This window comes from Acanthaster planci, linkage group LG07 (assembly GCF_054643075.1).
Source record: "Acanthaster planci isolate LZ-2023a linkage group LG07, COTS_SCS, whole genome shotgun sequence".
In the NCBI taxonomy this organism is placed as follows: domain Eukaryota; kingdom Metazoa; phylum Echinodermata; class Asteroidea; order Valvatida; family Acanthasteridae; genus Acanthaster; species Acanthaster planci.
The window spans coordinates 13703793-13722953 of record NC_141783.1 but is presented as its reverse complement, the minus strand read 5'-3'; the positions used below and the strand labels follow the sequence as shown (position 1 = coordinate 13722953).

At 42.6% G+C, this 19161-nt stretch overlaps 1 protein-coding gene across 1 annotated transcript; it reads left to right on the top strand.

The window, feature by feature from the left end:
* The first annotated feature begins 8040 nt into the window (after positions 1-8040).
* Positions 8041-12026, top strand: LOC110990976 (uncharacterized). Its single transcript, XM_022256042.2, has one exon. The coding sequence runs from the start codon at positions 10458-10460 to the stop codon at positions 12024-12026; it is 1569 nt and encodes a 522-aa protein (XP_022111734.2). The 5' UTR covers positions 8041-10457.
* The last annotated feature ends 7135 nt before the right edge of the window (positions 12027-19161 follow it).

Below are 19161 nucleotides of genomic sequence, written 5' to 3'. Positions count from 1 at the left end.
ATGGAACAATGTAAAATAGGCCTATTAATTATTAAAAATAAATATCGTATGAAAATGAACCCTGGAATCGAGCCCATGATAAACAAAGAGAACATGTCTACAAAGTCAGTGAGCTAATAGGAACTGCGGAACATCCGCGATTTCAACAATGTTACTCTTCTTCGAACGATTTCTCCACAGATCCACGCAGTGGAGCAGTGAAACCCTAATACATCAGTGACTGACATAGTAAAATCCACAATTATGGTTATTGCGAGGTCCTCTTTCTTGAAAACGGCGACTGGCTGCCATTAAGTTAAGCGTCAAATAGGCCCTCGAGCCTTTTAGGCGTTGAATCATCGCTTACGGTATACGGAGCCCACGTGCTAGCGGTGCCTCGTACATAAATAACCGTGGCTGTGGTGGCTGCACGGTCCTGATGGAGAACGCCCTCAATGTTCAAATTATGAAGAAAACTGACATTTCGGGAATTTCCCCGTTGAATTACAAAACAGGATGTACATGTACTGTGCGCAGCAGTTTTACAGAAATAGGCCTTTACTGACCTGAGGCCTCATCCATCGTCGCAGGATTAGAGGAGTTTATGTCTGGTTCATGTTTCTGAAGCAAACTGGTAAGGCTCCTTTCTGCATCGTATGCAAGTTAGATATACATGTATATGGATAGCAGAGAACAAATTTTCGATCATGTCATTACCCTACCTTACCCAGAAATTCAAGTCTGTACCCTGCAGGGATTTCAGTTTTCAGGCAAATGCCTTATTAATGTAAGCTCAAGGCTTCCCTGCCCTTTCCGGTTTGGACAATGGCCTGATTGAAAGCCCTCTCCCTGCAAAATGTTGCAGTGTAGTAGTACTCCTACATGCACTGCGGATTATTTGTCAGGGTGGATCCAGGAATTTTTCCAGGGGGGGGTCAGGCCGGAGATTTTTTTTACGTCTCATTTTTGCGGTTAAGCGGAAACGATGATGAAACATTACACACGCCATACATTGTTTACAGTGGTAATGGTGCGCTCAGGTTTGTTATCTTGTATGGTTTTCCCCATTGCTTTTCATTCTTTTTATCTCAGAGCAGGGGTTCGACCAAGCTGCATGCATCATTGAGATCAAACCTGTATGAAAAGCCAGAAGTCAAAGTGCAAAGCTTTCTTGGCGTTATACGAATTTCTTTAATTGCACTCTCGATTGAAAATAAGGTACGCCAGGTGTCAGGACATTTCAAATTTTGCTAATTTCCGATCTGATTTTAAGAGCAAAACAGGAAAAGATCATTTGAACATAAACATTTTATAGACGTGCGTTCTGGCTACTGCCTGCAGCGTATTTGTTAGGTTATCAGTGATGCCAGTGTATTCAATGTACAATACAAAACCTTTCATTTTCTACGAGTATACTCGTAGTGGCAGAATGCACACATGTAATTACATGCATACCCATTGTCGACAGTCAACGTGTTAACCCCTTCAGTGAACCTCAATAACTTCAGAATTTACTTTTACAAAAAATGGCTAGCACTAAATGATGCACTCAATCCTATGTACATGTACATGATTGCCCTTGTTACAATAAACCTTTTTATGCCTTGACTGAATTCGATGACGGGTATACCGCCCTCTAGGAACGTGGGCCGAGACGAAAGTGGGAGAAAAGTAGTTCTTGGCAATGCATGCTTGTCGCGTTTTATTTAAATTTCATTATCAATACACAGCAAGCAAGGAAAATAAATGTTTAAAAGAACATTTCCTCAGTTTCTTCTACACCCTTTGTGAAAATTAAATCGCCCCTCCAAAGTAGGTAAAATTCAGTGCAGTTCCCTTTCTGATATATTGCAAAATTCCATACTTTCACAGCAATTAAACAATGCACGAAATTGTTTGTGCTCCGTATCAGCCCCACAATGTTTGCCAAGCAACATCACATGCAGCGACGGCAAATTTTCAAGGCTTATCTCACCACTACACTTCAACTTAGCTAAAGACATTTAGTCCCCATTGTTTTGAAATCAGCAGTGCTCAGTCATCGGGGAAATAAGATATTTGAAATGCCTATAAAATAGTCTTTATAAAGCATCATCAAAAACGATATGTATTGATTACCATGATGTACATAGGTTTTCATTCTTCTGTCAATTTCCAGAGTTGTATTTACTATGGACATGTTTCTGTTTTGATTCACACTGATTGTTTTATTTTGAAGGTAACTATGGCAATTCATAACAAGGAATCTCTCGCCATCTCCCTTACAATCACCGGAATGTCAGTGGTGGCGAGCGGACCGACGGCTGTAGCCGCAGCTACGGTCATATCCCTTACAGCTATCACTGCGTTTGCTGTATACAAGATTCACCAATTACGCAAAAAGTAAAAGAGCTTAACTACTGTATGACAACTTCCAAGGTATTATGCGTGGAATAGGAGGCAATCGACAGACACCGACAGACTTTCATTCATCATGTTTCCACATCTTTTGGTCAACATCAAGAACGAAAATGGCATTGGCGGAATTCTTGTCGTACCATTGATTACTATGTACATGTAACTTACCAGATGATCGAAAAGTTGGCAGTATTACAGTTGTAAATTTTATCATCGTCGTAAACAAATTGTTTCCCAGGAGGGAAGTTTTGCTGTAGTAAACAGCTGCAACTAAACACCAACAAGACAATCCTGAAAACGTCCCAGCACGCACAGGAATCATTTACCATTCCTCATTCTCATCAGTGAATTCCCTGTTCCTCCCATTGCCGTGGTTTGAGATGTGGGAGTCGCAGCCTAAGCAAGACTACAGACACATTCACATCTTACTCGTTAGTGTTCTTCTTTTTCCCTCTTCAAGAATCGGACTATTCCAGTAATATCTTGACAAACGTACCACAGAGAAGCTTGTCCGCCTTGATCATCGAATTGCTTCTGTGGGCTACCAAATTACACAATTCAAAAAGGGGAAGCAGGACTGCAGGTCAGAGTTTTAACATCCTCACCCGTACACTTCCCATTCTCCGTCAACTTCACTGGCTCCCATCACAGGATAGTTTTCAAACCGCTACTCCAGGCCTACAAATGTCTTTAATGCCTATCCGCTGCTCACGTCGAGGGAGTGATCAAATTTTGAACCACGAGAGGAACATGACTGCTCCTTCTCTTTGGATAGCCAAGTCCTTACGTGTGTCTGACCATCTATAAAAGAGGTCACAGATATTGTTCTTTCTCTGTTGTCTCTCCAGCCCTGGGGAATAAACTATCAAAAAGTTTCAACCTTGAAACGCTTAAAATATACATTTTTTTTCTTCGTAATTTTGTCTTTGTTCTTGTCCATACTTTTCCTTATTTTACCAAACGGGTGTAATAACAGGAAGATACTGTTCATTTTTAGGTTATTGTGTTCTTTTTCCATTCAAAATTTGCTCGTTCACAGCGCTTCTAAAATGGTTGCTCGTTTTTACCTTGTTGCCATTTGCCTGCACAATGAATCACTGAAGACATGAAACTTGAGGACACTTTAAAAGCAATGCGTCAAACCCCAGCGGTGTTTTTAACGATTCAATGCAGAATTTGGGGTTTCTCGCTGGAATGACATCACAGATTTGCTCACAAATAACAAAATTTGCATTTGCATAAAAAGGCAACATAATACATTTTAAATAGTAAACTTGCAAAATTCGAAATAAGGTTAATTCGAACATGAAGGTTATTTCAAGGGTTGAAGTACAAACTGGAACGTGTGGACTCTTTCTTTTCTCTTTCTGTGGGACCAGTTAAACGACGGGTGACACTCATACACTATCCCGAGACTAGGATTCCTCAGATATTTCTTTTCCAAATGATTTTTCTTTAATTAAATTATAAATTGTTTTCATGCTTTTGCTTTTGAGTTGTTAGAAGTATTTCACACTACCAGTAATCCGTCCCCGCTCCTTGACAGTTTTTCCACGCTTCAGTTCTTCAGGATTTTTATTATCTTGCAGTCATTTTGATAACAATTTTGTGGCCTTAAAACCAAACTATTCGTTTGATTGAACTTATGTTGAGTTTCTCTACATATTTGCCAAGTTTTAGCAAATTGAGCATAGGACAGGCAAATTTGGCTAGAAAATACTCAATGAATCAATGAATCACTGCAATTAGTGCACTCCAATATTTCTGGGAAACTTAGAAAATGTTTGCAATGTGAAACTTTCATTTTCTTAATCAATTCAACATTAGTAAAGACATAAAAATACTAATAAATTAATAAACTTGTTTACTTTTTCGCAGATGTTCTTATCTAACCAGTGTTAAGGCTCGCTTAATTGTTGTATTTTTTCACTAGTACTAAAACTCTTTACTTGCATTTAAGAAAAATGAGAGATAAACGGTCATAATGTATTAACCAATTCACTGACTATTTCAATGAGGAGGATGAGTTTTTCTCCCAAAAAGAAATATGACCATTAGTGGTTATATCCTTCTTTGATGTACATGTACATCAAAAAACATCGAAGGTCCCTGTAAAGAACCTCGAGGTACCCCATAAGATATATATCACACAGGTTGGCCTTAGTTGTTAAAAAGTACACACTGCTATCGATCATAAATTCAAATACTTTTAACCAACTGTGAGCAACTCCAGTATGCTGTAGTAATTTAGTTGATCAAGAAATAAATTATGATTAATGGTGTCAAAGCTTTAGATAAATCCAAGAACTTGCATTATGGTGTAAACGTCTTTTTGTCTGTGATTACTATCGGACCTACAATAATTTTAGACATCCAGAGAAATGGCAGGTCCGTGAACCAGACTATGCGACCGGTTTACTCTGTTGCGGTCACATGCAAATTACGTTCCTGTTGATCACACGGTTTGATAGTGTTGCTCACTTTGGGAAAACCCGAAACTGTCTGGCGCCATAGAATAGTACGACTTGTCTGTTTACCTAACAATCCAGACCCCCCCTCCCAATATTCTTGTTCGATTTCAATTCATTTTAGTGTCATTTTTAAACTTAACACGGCAGTCTTTGTTTTTAAATGACTTCATTACTATTTTTATTAGTTTTATTTCGTCGTGAGGTCGTGACTTGGATGAGGTCTGCTTTGACCAAATTGTTGGCTGTGAACGCAGCATTGGCAATTGTAGCCGTAGACCTACTGTCAAAGCAAATACAATAGTTGCTTTTAGAAAGCACAAAAAGTAATATCAAAAACATAACCTTTCACCACGAGTGAAGATTGGAATGGCAAGTTTTTCATGCGGTGATTCTTGCCGAATGATTCATTTTGAAAGTATAGAGGTCGCTAACAAGTACGGTTGCGTCGCGTAGGGCTGTGTATGTCAGCAAAAATAGGACATCATAATTTCGGGATTTTCTGATCGGATGGTTGACTGTGGTGAAAAAAGAAGCTCGATGCATACGTCAAGAGTTAACTTGTTTGGGGATATTTGCGCGCTAATTTTAGCAGTGATGTAGTCGAGTACTTTTTGAGAACCAAGTTCTCTACCAAATATTCTAGTTAGGAGGGAACAAAGCTGACGTACATCGGCATTTGATGGTACATGCATAAAGGTAAGATTACAAAGCAACATAATGACTTCAGACCATCACTGTTTGATTAAAATTAACTTTTTAGAACAAAAGTACTAGGCGGAGTACTTTAGTAGTAGTTTTCTCCTTAAAACTTAAATTTTACACAGCTGGGTGTGTCTGAAGTCTGACATTTATTTTGTAATCTTAGTTCTGCACATTTACCATCAAATGCCTGTGCACTCTGGCTTTATTCCCTCTTACCCAGTTCAGTGTTTTGCGGAGAACGTTGGTACTCGGAAAGTACTCGACTACAACACTGAATTTTAGTTTGTTATTGTTGGTTAAGGCGTGGGGGGCCTATTGTGAGCTCGAGGCCTTAAAAACGCTGTTAACGCATGAGAATGAAGCTGTCACTACCGAATCAGTCAAACATACATTGCGTATCAGGAACATTACTGTATAGATTCGTCACACCGTCAACAGCAGTAGCACGTAACTCTCCTAGCCCCACGCGTAGGCTGTGGATGGCTCTCTTTTGAAATTTCTCTTTTGTCCTCTTGTTGTTTCGTCGTTGCTTGGGCTTGACTTTCTTACTTTTGTAAATTTGTCCTTTTGTTGTGCTCAGATCCTTTGCTTGATTTTGAATATCTTTTTTGTGCATTGTCATAATTACAATTTCGTTCTCTTTGTGTTTTGTAATTTGTTAACGGTTGTCTTTTCACAAGAATATTCTTGCCTGTTGTTTTGTCCTTTGGGTTTTTTAATGTTTATTATAGACTTTATTGATTTTGGCCCTTTTGGCCATCCATACCTAATCACCCATAAATTCAAAGGTTTGGAATTTACCATAATTACTCTATTGGAGTGTCATGTATGCCCGCTTTACCACCGCTTACACAACACACCTTGTTTGGAAACAGTCTGTACGCAACCCATCCTTAGCTGATCTGCAGTTCACTACAAGATTGGACTAAACTCGATTTTCATAAGCACTGATGTGATTTTTTTCGCTCCATTCTTTGTTTCTTTAAATTTTCAAACGTTTGTCAAAACCAACCAATGACAGACATTTGGATGTTCATGCCTGCGCGCCGTGTTGCGAGTATTGCTCACATGGCGCAGGCCAGCGGGTTTTTGAGGTGTACGACCGTCAGACATGCACGGGGGGGGGGTTCCCCGTCCCCGCTCAAAGACACGTTTCCTTTCTTTGACGGAAAGTATTAGTATTGTGGAAAGGCTCTACCTTTTCTCCTATCTTTGGAGTGAGGGTTCTTTCAAGAGAAATAAGCATTCGAGAAATGTTTTTTGGGGCGGCAAAATCTAGTGTACCCCTCCCCCAGTCATGACCTGAATACGCCACTGGCGATAGACTGCTCATTTAGGTCCATTTAGTAAGAAGTTTTCAAAATCGTCCTACCAGGACAAGCCCATCAACACCTTGATGAAGGACAGTGGATCCGAAGTCTGAGTGTTATCTGATCCGCGGCTCGTCTGCAATCGCTTCATAAGCCTCTATTGGCCTGAAACTATAAGAACTCAGCCCAAAGTGCCTGTTCAAAACAACATCAAAGCTGAAGTCTTGGTGTCGGGGGTCGGGGAAAGGGCTTGAAGACAGGCGCTTGATTGCCTAAAACAATGTATTACTTCATCAGTGGTCTGTAAAAGCAAATGTCTGACACATCAACGGTGTAAATCGTGTTTGGACTCTTCGTATCGGAAAATAAGTTGAAAATAAGTATGTGAAAACAACCAAGTTGCCCCCCCCCGCACACAGATATGTATTTCTTTCAAGGACCGAAAGCATCAATTTTTAAAATGGTGCCACCTCCTTGCTTGAAGGTTAAGGTTCTTTCACAGATTAAAAGATTATACAAAACGTTTTTAGGAAAAAACGGATACGCCACTGGCGATTAGCCGCTGATTAAACCTCTGATTGGGTAATTTTTAAAATCAGACTCGTTATCTTGCATTTTAAAGTAATTTAGTTAAATGAAATGACTTTCTAATCGTGTTAATTTGTCGTATTTTATCTTTCTTGTAGAATACACCATGTCAGCATCAGTAGCTGCCGCACTTCAAGTCGATGCTACGGCAAAAACATTCACCTGTGCCGTTAAGATTGCAGGTTTGACACCCATCTTGGTAGCAATAATTGTGATAGTGGCCATTGTAGTGGTCGCAGCAGTGTTGGCGTGCATATTGAAACGTAAAGAAATGCAGGCGATGATGAATGAAGGTGGCAGGGGTTAAATCGGCACTGTTATCATACAGTTCTCACAAAGTGATTGAAAGCTGTAAGTCTACTGCAAATTTCTGCTTAATTTCTATTGAAAACTCTTCTTTCAATTTACCTTATCAAAACAGACTCACCGTAATTTTTAAATGTGTATTAGTTCCAAATCCGTATTCGAAATTTCAGTTTGTGCAACTGATTGAAAACTAAACTGAAAATCAAAGAAGTCATTTGCTTGAACTTACAGAGGCTTTTTCTTTAACTGCGTACCGCAGCAATATCAGCTGTATTTTGCTCATGTACAATATTTTGTAATAGGATGAATTTTGTGCCCCCCATTTTTTTGAAATTCTAACTCCCCCAGAGTTAGGTCATGCAGTTTCTTAGAAATGTGTGGGTTGCTTGGCAGCGCGTGTGGGCAGGTTGGTAGCAGAACTTGCAACCAACCACAAGAGTCCTTGAGGAGGAGCAGATAAATTCAGTGGCCAGTGACCCTTCACTCCACTTGGCTACTGGACTCCACAGAGACTGTTCTGTTGTCTCTGTGATCTCTCCTTGCATTGAACCTGCCACAATTACATATTCGTCCCTGTCCTGCTCTAGGTGAGTTTGATGATACTTTTGTCTTACTTTTATGCCTAGATTGAAGTGTCTGTTCTTCAACGCTTAGACCAAGTCGTCATAGGTCAATATCATATTGCGTTTCTGAATTGTAGTCATTGTAATTTTGGCTGAGAATGCTTTGAAAGAGTAAAAGAATGTGCACGTCTTAATTTAAGCCAAAGTCTATTTTAGAAGTTCTATCCATGTTGATATCTGTTTAAGGTTCTGTTGTTTCCAGATACAAACACCATTTCTTTTGCGATATCTTCCACGATCCGTCCAAACATTCTGACTTCCTAGTCCCAGAATACTGAATGAATTTAACTTGTTGTATGAGTTTCCATTGATTTGGAAGTTTACCATTTCCATGTAAAAGATCTCTGGCGACTTGTCTAAATTAAGTAAAACTTAATTTAGGAAGACGTGATTCCTAGGATTACTTGTATAATACTATTTTACTTAGGTTTTTATGATATATTTCTTCTAGCATACATTGAATAATCACATTCCCTTGACTAAAGTGAAGAGAGGGATATTTCCCTCTTGTACAAGTTAAGTCTTTGAATTTGCAACATTCTTCTGTGATTTTATTACTTGATAAGTTTCAATCATTTGACTTGATTCACTTTTATCTAGTTTTTACCATAGTTCCATATATTCAATAGTTAGTTTTTCTTTATTCTATTTCAGTTCTTATATCCGTGTGTTTTATCTTTTGATGCGTATTCCTTTTGCTTTAAATCGATTTGATTGCCCAGAACTTTGACATTTTAGTGTTTAATCTTAATTAACTTTTACCTCCTGATTATGATTCACTCATATTTCCCGGACTTAGACTTCCAAAGTTTGACCGCAACATTTGTAACCTTGTAATTCCTAAGACACCGGTCTTGGTATAGTGTCCTTGTAACACCTTAGTCATTTCTGTGTAGACCAACCCACACACACAAATGAGGTACCCAGGTGGACGAAGGCATTGACCGACACTGGTAACCATGACAACCTTACACACAGTGTAGTGTTTTAAAGGGACTTTCACTTTTGGTAGTCCATACAACTGTTTTACTTAGTATAGTTAGTATTTCACTCCACTTGGCTACTGGACTCCACAGAGACTGTTCTGTTGTCTCTGTGATCTCTCCTTGCATTGAACCTGCCACAATTACACATTCGTCCCTGTCCTGCTCTAGGCAAAGACACCACTAGTACTGAGGCACCAAGGTAACCTCAGTGAGCCTATCGAGCTGTATGTACTGCTGGACAGGGAGTGACTTGAAGCAGAGTCGCATGCATTGTGTTCCCCACACCTGATTTACCCAAGCCGGGGAAGGAGAGACTGTGCATCGAGTCCTACACACCATCTGCACATAGCCAACGGCCCTCAGAGTTCATCCAAGCCCCCTTGAACCGCAAGTCCTTCAACTGCAGGCTCCCCAGCTTAGTGCCAAGTGAAGCTAGGGCCAGTCATCCCCAACTTCAACGGAACTTCAAGCTACGCCCTTCATTTAGTTTTATTGTTAATTAATTTCTTGTGTAAACAGAATCCCTGGGTTTCCTTGTTGTTTTTTAAATATATGTATCCTTTAGATTTAGGATATCTGTATTTTTGTACAGCGTGTTAAAACCTTTCGCTAACTTAGCCGGAAACGCACTTATCTCCACTGGTTGGCTGACAATAAAATGGCGTAAACTAGTAAACAAATAAATAATGTAAGCAGGTGTCATAATTTTCATATTATGCCCGCTACATAATTGGCGCCCGATGTGTGGTTTACGCTGTACGTTTCTGTCATATTGATTGAGTGCATTCATTTCCATGCACCCTTCGACGGCTAAGTAGTGAAGCCCACAAATTCTATCTGATATCATTTGTTTTACATTTTGTTGACAGCTATATATTTGATTGTCTGATCTTTTCTCGCTACCCTTCCACCTAGTCCTTACCTGGCAACTGTGATTTAACCATTTTGTCGTTCAAATCTTTTTATGTAGAGCATTGAGTTCTCTTGTTGGGTTAGTTACTTGCAGTCATTGCGTAATCTCGTTCTTTGCATTTTGTTTATTTCCCAATCTATTATTGTATTGCTGGTACAATACCCTTTTATATTGCTTCCATCATGGAAAATTCACCTTTGAGACGCTTTACTAGAAGCACGGTCCTTGTAACCAATATCCCCAGTCAAGCCACTGCAGAGCAGGTACAGAGACATATGAGTCGTGCAGGTTTAGTTCAATCAGTTAGCAAATTGTATCATTCTAGTGCCGACTATGGCACTTACTTATACTGCCATTATCGCTTCCCGGATGATGCCACTAATGCTATTTACTTGTTAGATAGACAGCCCTTCCTCGATGGACACCCCCATGTGCTGCGCTCATTCAAGCAACCTCCCCCGCCGGGTACAGAACCGATCGCTCTTGCGTCCCTTCTTCCTTCTGCGGAAAGGGTTTCCCCACTCCCCATTATCCATCCACCAACACCAACCCTGGTTTCGCGATCAAACACGTCACCCCCACCACCTCAAATTGTGCACCCCACGGGTGCGTTCTCTGCAGTAACATCTTCCGAGCCTGTCTCAGCACCGACCATGGGACCGATCCCTGTGGCCCAACCCTTGCTTAATACCGCCGTTCCAGGCCCTGTTCAAGACAATCTGACTTCGGCATACAATCCCTCTCACCCTCTCCAATTGCCGCTGTTAAGTCCCCTTCCCCAGCGCCCCATGCCCGCCTACCCGCCACTGCCCCCTCCCCTCTTACCAACGGGTTATGTCCAACCCCCGCGAATATCATTATTCATGGGCGATTCAACCAAAGGGCATGGAGTGGACTTTGATACCTGGAAGTTTGAAGTGGAGTCACTCCTTCGTGACGCCACATACTCTGAACGAGTACTTGCCCCATATGTCCGACAGTCCATTCGTGGGGAGCCCAGTCGGCTTATTCAGACACTTGGCCCCCATGCCTCAATCCCCCAACTCATTCATGAACTTGAAGCCAGCTATGGCACAGTCCACGATGGACCGGCTCTCCTTCAAAAAGCCTACAATAGCCAGCAGGAGGACCAGGAGTCTGCAGCAGCCTTTGGCAGACGCTTGAAGCTCCTGGTTTTTGATTCGTGTCGCCGGGGTGGATTACCCCAATCCTCTATGGACACTGTCCTCCGTCAAATCTACTGGCGGGGACTGCGCGACCCTGACGTCCGAAATGCCTGCCGCCATCTTAAAGACACTGTCGCCGATTTTGATCATTTAGTTCGCCTTGTTCGTAAGGGCGAACAAGAAGCCCAGTCCATTTCACGACGGCCCTTGACAGTACAACGCCCCCTACAACAGCCTGCCCCTGTCTCATCCATTTCGGACCAGCCATTTTCCGAGGCACTTTCCAGCATCAACTCCACTCTGGCTGAACTCAAAGTCGCCCTTCACCCCCCTCACACTCCCTCACCCCAACCTTCTTCTCAGAAGCCAGGTACTGCCCAACCCCCTGTGCGTCAACAACCTGTTGAATGTTTTCGGTGTGGCGAGCAGGGCCATATCTCCAAAGGTTGTCGCAACCCTTCCAAACCAAAGACGAGTGGCACCACCCACCAAACACAGTTAAACAGTCCTCTGCCTCCACAGAGGGGAATGTGGCAGGCAGCAACACCAGGTCCCCGCATGACATCATCCACCCAAACAGTGTAATCCATAGACTTGTCGGTAGTGCCAATGAGGCGGATGCATTCCTCGGAGGAGTTAGTTGTAAATGCCTCGTTGACACTGGCTCACAGGTTACTACAATATGCCATTCCTTTTACAAGCAATACCTCCCTCACATTCCTATCAAGCCAATTCGTAATTTGCTGCATGTGCAAGGAGCTGGAGGTGCATCAGTCCCCTTTCTGGGTTACATAGAAGTGGAAATTTCTTTTCCCCTGCACTTCAAGAAAGGTTCAGCTAAGTACTGGACTTTAGCCCTTATTGTTCCCGACACACCCTATCACATGGATGTACCTCTTCTTGTTGGCACCAATGTAATTGCTCAGTGTAGGTCCCACTGTTTGCAAGCGTATGGGACACGCTTCGCTCAGAAGGCGCCCCTGCCGCAAGCCTGGCGGCTGGCTCTACAGTCATTGAAGACCTATAAACCCAATAAGAAAGATTGGGAGGTACGGACAGCAGGTACTAGCCAGGTTGTCGTACAACCAAATGACACAGTTGTCATTAATGGCTACATAAAATCCAGTCCGCTCGCTACGCAGTGCCACGTTGTGACGGAAGCATCTTCAGGCACCAGTTTACCAGGTGGCTTGGAAGTCCTTCCTTCGGTGGCCACACTCCCACCACAGACTACAATCTTAGGTGTTCCTGTTGTTATCAGGAACTTAACACTAAAGCCACTGACAGTCAGTCCAAAGTCCATCCTCTGCAAGGCAAACCACGTTACTGTCATCAATCCACTTGATGCTCTGGACGTGGCTTCGCCTGACTCGGCTGAGAACAAGACTACTGATGGTTTTCTGGAGCAGTTTGACTTCACGAAATCACCAGTAGGAGCTGAGAACTTAGACCGAGTAAAACACTTCCTGAAGGAGTGGAAACAGGTTTTCTCCCTTCATGACAATGACCTCGGTCACACGACCACTGTCAAACATGAGATCAAGCTAAAAAACGATGTCCCTTTCAAGGAACGCCACCGCCGGATTCCACCATCCCAGTATGATGAAGCACGTCAACTGATTAAGGATATGCTTGATGCAGGTGCAATCAGGGAGTCTACTTCGCCATGGGCATCTCCGGTTGTGCTTGTTCGGAAGAAGGATGGTTCACTTCGGTTCTGTATAGACTATCGTAGACTGAACGAGAGCACTATCCGAGATGCCTATGCACTTCCTCGCATCGAGGAAACTCTTGATGCCCTGCATGGAGCACGGTGGTTTTCATCCTTGGACCTGAAGTCTGGGTACTGGCAGGTTGAAGTAAGAGAGGAAGACAAGGCTAAGACTGCATTTACAACCCCCCTTGGATTCTATGAGGCCAACCGCATGCCTTTTGGCCTCACAAATGCTCCAGCGACGTTTCAGAGACTAATGGAACGTTGCGTTGGTGACCTCAATCTCAAGACGTGCCTTGTTTACCTTGATGACATCATTGTATTTTCTCGTACTTTCACAGAACACCTTGAACGACTCAAGTCAGTTCTCCTGCGACTTCAGGAACACGGCTTGAAACTGAAGCCATCTAAATGCCAGTTGTTTCGGACCTCTGTTAAGTATCTGGGACATGTAATTTCTGCAGATGGAGTTGAAACTGACCCCGATAAAGTAACCGCTCTGAAGGAATGGCCCACACCGACGAATCACCAGGATGTCCGGTCATTTCTTGGGTTTGCTGGGTACTACAGGCGTTTTATAGCTGGTTATTCGAAAATTGCCAAGCCACTACATGCGCTTACAGCTGGCCTCCCCGCTAAACGTAAGTCATGCTCCTCACGTAATAAAAAAGTGCCACCATTCACTTGGACCCCTGATTGTCAGAAATCTTTCGAGACGTTGATTTCACACTTGACAACAGCACCAGCACTGGCATATGCAGACTTCAGCCAACCTTTTATTCTGCATACAGATGCTAGTCTCACTGGACTTGGAGCTGCACTTTATCAGCTCCAGGATGGCAAGGAGCGAGTTGTGGCATATGCTAGTCGGGGCTTGTCCAAGAGTGAACGGAATTACCCCGCCCACAAGCTAGAATTTCTCGCTCTCAAATGGGCAGTCACAGAGAAGTTTCATGATTACCTATACGGAAACCAGTTCAAGGTTGTGACTGACAATAACCCCTTGACATATGTGTTGACAACCGCAAAGCTGGATGCCACTGGCCATCGCTGGTTAGCTGCACTTTCTGCATATAATTTCACATTGGAATACAGAAAGGGAAAGCAAAACGGAGATGCAGATGGCCTATCTCGCCGTCCCCACTCTGCTCCAGCAGAGAGTAACACCATGGCGACAATAAACAGTGAGGTGTTTCAGGCTGTTGTCAATTCCCAAAGTGTAAACTTCACTGGGGAATCCCCTACCCTTCATATTCCATTAGTCGAGGCACTTGCTTTGCAAAGCAGTGCCATGCCCTCTGCTATTGACAATCCTCCCCTGTGGCCTGGGCAGAGCTCTTTACCTAGGGTAACTATGGAAGAATGGAGGAACTATCAGCAGAGTGACCCTATTTTGGCAAGAGTTATCAGATACAAAGAAAGTGGTCACCCCCCTGACAAAGAACAGAAGAGGTCTGAAGATCGTGACGTCCTCTTAATCTTGAGGGATTGGGACAGATTGATATTTCGTGATAATGTCCTCTTCCGTCAACGTCAGGAGCGCGATGGTGAAAGACTCTTTCAGCTACTCCTCCCCAAAACTCATCGTGATATGGTTTTCAAGTCACTCCATGATGAGGCTGGTCACTTCGGTCGTGAACGCACCCTGGATCTAGTTCGTTCAAGGTTCTTTTGGCCCCACATGGCTAACGACATTGACAAGAGAATACGAACATGCCCCAGGTGTATTCGGAGGAAGCTCCCCCCGGCCGCCGTGCGTTCTGCACCTCTGGTTAACATTAAGACCAGTGAGCCAATGGAGCTTGTCTGTATAGACCACCTTTCTTTGAAGTCATCTGGTGAGGACCAGTCCAGCATCCTCGTCATCACTGATCATTTTAGTCGATATGCACAAGCCATTCCTGTTCCAAACCAGACAGCAAAGACTACAGCCCGAGTCCTCTTCAACAACTTCATCGTACACTACGGTTTTCCAGGTCGTCTACATTCCGACCAGGGAAGAGGTTTCGAATCTGAGGTGATTAAGCAGCTATGTCAAGTGACTGGCATAACTAAGAGTAGAACCACGCCATACCACCCTCAAGGTAATGGCCAAGTGGAACGGTTTAATAGGACACTCTTAGAAATGCTTGGCACCCTGCCTGAGGACAAGAAAGCTGTGTGGAAGAAGTATGTGGCACCTCTGGTTCATGCTTACAATGCAACGAGGAATGACGCCACTGGATTTTCCCCTTATTTCCTCATGTATGGGAGACACCCCAGACTTCCTATTGACATTGCCCTTGGCCTGGAATCTAGACAACCATCCAAAGCGTCCCACAGTATGTATGCAGACCAACTTCGTGAACGCCTCTCAGCTGCTTATAAGTTGGCTTCTGCTCATGCAGGCAAGTGTGCAATGAAAAACAAGGTTCAATACGATCTGAATCTGAGAGCTGCAGTACTGCATCCAGGGGACCGAGTTTTGGTGAGAGTGGTTGCACCAACAGGCAACTACAAAATATCTGATAGATGGGAACAGAATGCATACAGGGTAGTAAAACAGGTTAATCCTGACATCCCAGTATATGTGGTAAAGCAAGAGCAGGGTGAGGGTTTGACTCGAACACTCCATCGGAATTTGCTCTTGCCTTTCAGTTCTTTGCCGCTGTCGGTTCCCGCAAGTCATTCGAAACAGCCCCCCGCATCAGGTGAGAAATCTGGCCCATATATATCTTGCACTGTCGACTCAGATAATGAACAGGGTACAAGTGGTTCAGGCAGGCTACAGGAGAGTGACACTGCAGGGAATGCTCCGTTTCGGAACACTGTGAAACAAAGATCGCGAAGACGAATCAAACCCCCTGACCGCTTAGGCTTTTCTAATGCACAAGTTGTATCACATTCAGGAAACGTACCAGGTTGGAAAGCCAAAGCAGACTTTCTTTATACCATGTTGGACGATACTTCAAGTGAACGAACCAAAGAAATGTGTTTGGCAGCAATAATTGACATTGTTCGTGGAAAGTAAATGGATGTCTCGTGTGTTAAAATGGAACAGACAAAGTTGGTATTGGTGGTTGGACGTGTTGGATGTGGGTCACAAAACCCATAGATTATTTTGAGAGAAGAAACGGTGATTTTTATTTTTCCTATGTCGGGACGACATTCAGAAAGCAGGCAAGAATGTAATAGGATGAATTTTGTGCCCCCCATTTTTTTTTTGAAATTCTAACTCCCCCAGAGTTAGGTCATGCAGTTTCTTAGAAATGTGTGGGTTGCTTGGCAGCGCGTGTGGGCAGGTTGGTAGCAGAACTTGCAACCAACCACAAGAGTCCTTGAGGAGGAGCAGATAAATTCAGTGGCCAGTGACCCTTCACTCCACTTGGCTACTGGACTCCACAGAGACTGTTCTGTTGTCTCTGTGATCTCTCCTTGCATTGAACCTGCCACAATTACATATTCGTCCCTGTCCTGCTCTAGGTGAGTTTGATGATACTTTTGTCTTACTTTTATGCCTAGATTGAAGTGTCTGTTCTTCAACGCTTAGACCAAGTCGTCATAGGTCAATATCATATTGCGTTTCTGAATTGTAGTCATTGTAATTTTGGCTGAGAATGCTTTGAAAGAGTAAAAGAATGTGCACGTCTTAATTTAAGCCAAAGTCTATTTTAGAAGTTCTATCCATGTTGATATCTGTTTAAGGTTCTGTTGTTTCCAGATACAAACACCATTTCTTTTGCGATATCTTCCACGATCCGTCCAAACATTCTGACTTCCTAGTCCCAGAATACTGAATGAATTTAACTTGTTGTATGAGTTTCCATTGATTTGGAAGTTTACCATTTCCATGTAAAAGATCTCTGGCGACTTGTCTAAATTAAGTAAAACTTAATTTAGGAAGACGTGATTCCTAGGATTACTTGTATAATACTATTTTATTTAGGTTTTTATGATATATTTCTTCTAGCATACATTGAATAATCACATTCCCTTGACTAAATTGAAGAGAGGGATATTTCCCTCTTGTACAAGTTAAGTCTTTGAATTTGCAACATTCTTCTGTGATTTTATTACTTGATAAGTTTCAATCATTTGACTTGATTCACTTTTATCTAGTTTTTACCATAGTTCCATATATTCAATAGTTAGTTTTTCTTTATTCTATTTCAGTTCTTATATCCGTGTGTTTTATCTTTTGATGCGTATTCCTTTTGCTTTAAATCGATTTGATTGCCCAGAACTTTGACATTTTAGTGTTTAATCTTAATTAACTTTTACCTCCTGATTATGATTCACTCATATTTCCCGGACTTAGACTTCCAAAGTTTGACCGCAACATTTGTAACCTTGTAATTCCTAAGACACCGGTCTTGGTATAGTGTCCTTGTAACACCTTAGTCATTTCTGTGTAGACCAACCCACACACACAAATGAGGTACCCAGGTGGACGAAGGCATTGACCGACACTGGTAACCATGACAACCTTACACACAGTGTAGTGTTTTAAAGGGACTTTCACTTTTGGTAGTCCATACAACTGTTTTACTTAGTATAGTTAGTATTTCACTCCACTTGGCTACTGGACTCCACAGAGACTGTTCTGTTGTCTCTGTGATCTCTCCTTGCATTGAACCTGCCACAATTACACATTCGTCCCTGTCCTGCTCTAGGCAAAGACACCACTAGTACTGAGGCACCAAGGTAACCTCAGTGAGCCTATCGAGCTGTATGTACTGCTGGACAGGGAGTGACTTGAAGCAGAGTCGCATGCATTGTGTTCCCCACACCTGATTTACCCAAGCCGGGGAAGGAGAGACTGTGCATCGAGTCCTACACACCATCTGCACATAGCCAACGGCCCTCAGAGTTCATCCAAGCCCCCTTGAACCGCAAGTCCTTCAACTGCAGGCTCCCCAGCTTAGTGCCAAGTGAAGCTAGGGCCAGTCATCCCCAACTTCAACGGAACTTCAAGCTACGCCCTTCATTTAGTTTTATTGTTAATTAATTTCTTGTGTAAACAGAATCCCTGGGTTTCCTTGTTGTTTTTTAAATATATGTATCCTTTAGATTTAGGATATCTGTATTTTTGTACAGCGTGTTAAAACCTTTCGCTAACTTAGCCGGAAACGCACTTATCTCCACTGGTTGGCTGACAATAAAATGGCGTAAACTAGTAAACAAATAAATAATGTAAGCAGGTGTCATAATTTTCATATTATGCCCGCTACAATTTATTTAATGTATAATATATTTTTGCCTTCTTAAAAAAAATGTGTGCACTCCTAGTCCCCCCTCAGAAATTTCATCAAATAGTTACGCAATAGACCTCATGCACATGAGCGTATCTTCCGATGGGATAGGCTTGAGTAAACGTTTTGTTTAACGATACTAGAATACTCAGTCTGAGACACGGCAATGCATAACCTCTGTAACAAGCTTATGTGTCTGATCTGACAACCCTGCTCAGCCACCTTATGCTGATATCACTTTATATAACTTGCTTTAAGTTTTAACAATCATTTCCTTTCCTGTCTCATGTAATCAGAATTACTGCTTTATAGATTTAACGCAATAAATGAGTAAAATAGTGGCTTTGTTGACTGTTAATTGATTTTGGAGTAGATGCAGTCGTTGACTTGGAGAGGGTTGCAGAAGGCTGTAGAGGTTTCCCTAAATCATCCCTTCCTCTGAATTCCTTTGGATGTGACATTTGTGTTCTTAAGAATGTTGCTGTGTCCTAAACGGGCGTTTCGAGCTCACCCTACATGCGCAACTTATAACAGACCACGTACGACTTCCCACCAGGTCGTCATAGTTACATCATAAAGTGACGCGTAAGATAGCCTTTGTCCCGAAGTAACGTACCGTCCATAGACTGTGTACTCGCGGTATTACAGTTCATGGTGCAGCAACTACCACCAAGCACGATGGTTGCACTGTACCACTTCAAGGCAAATTCTGCGCTGGGCAGACGCGCTTAAAAGTGCCCTCACGGTTTCTTTGGAAGAGAGGAGTTTCGGTGGC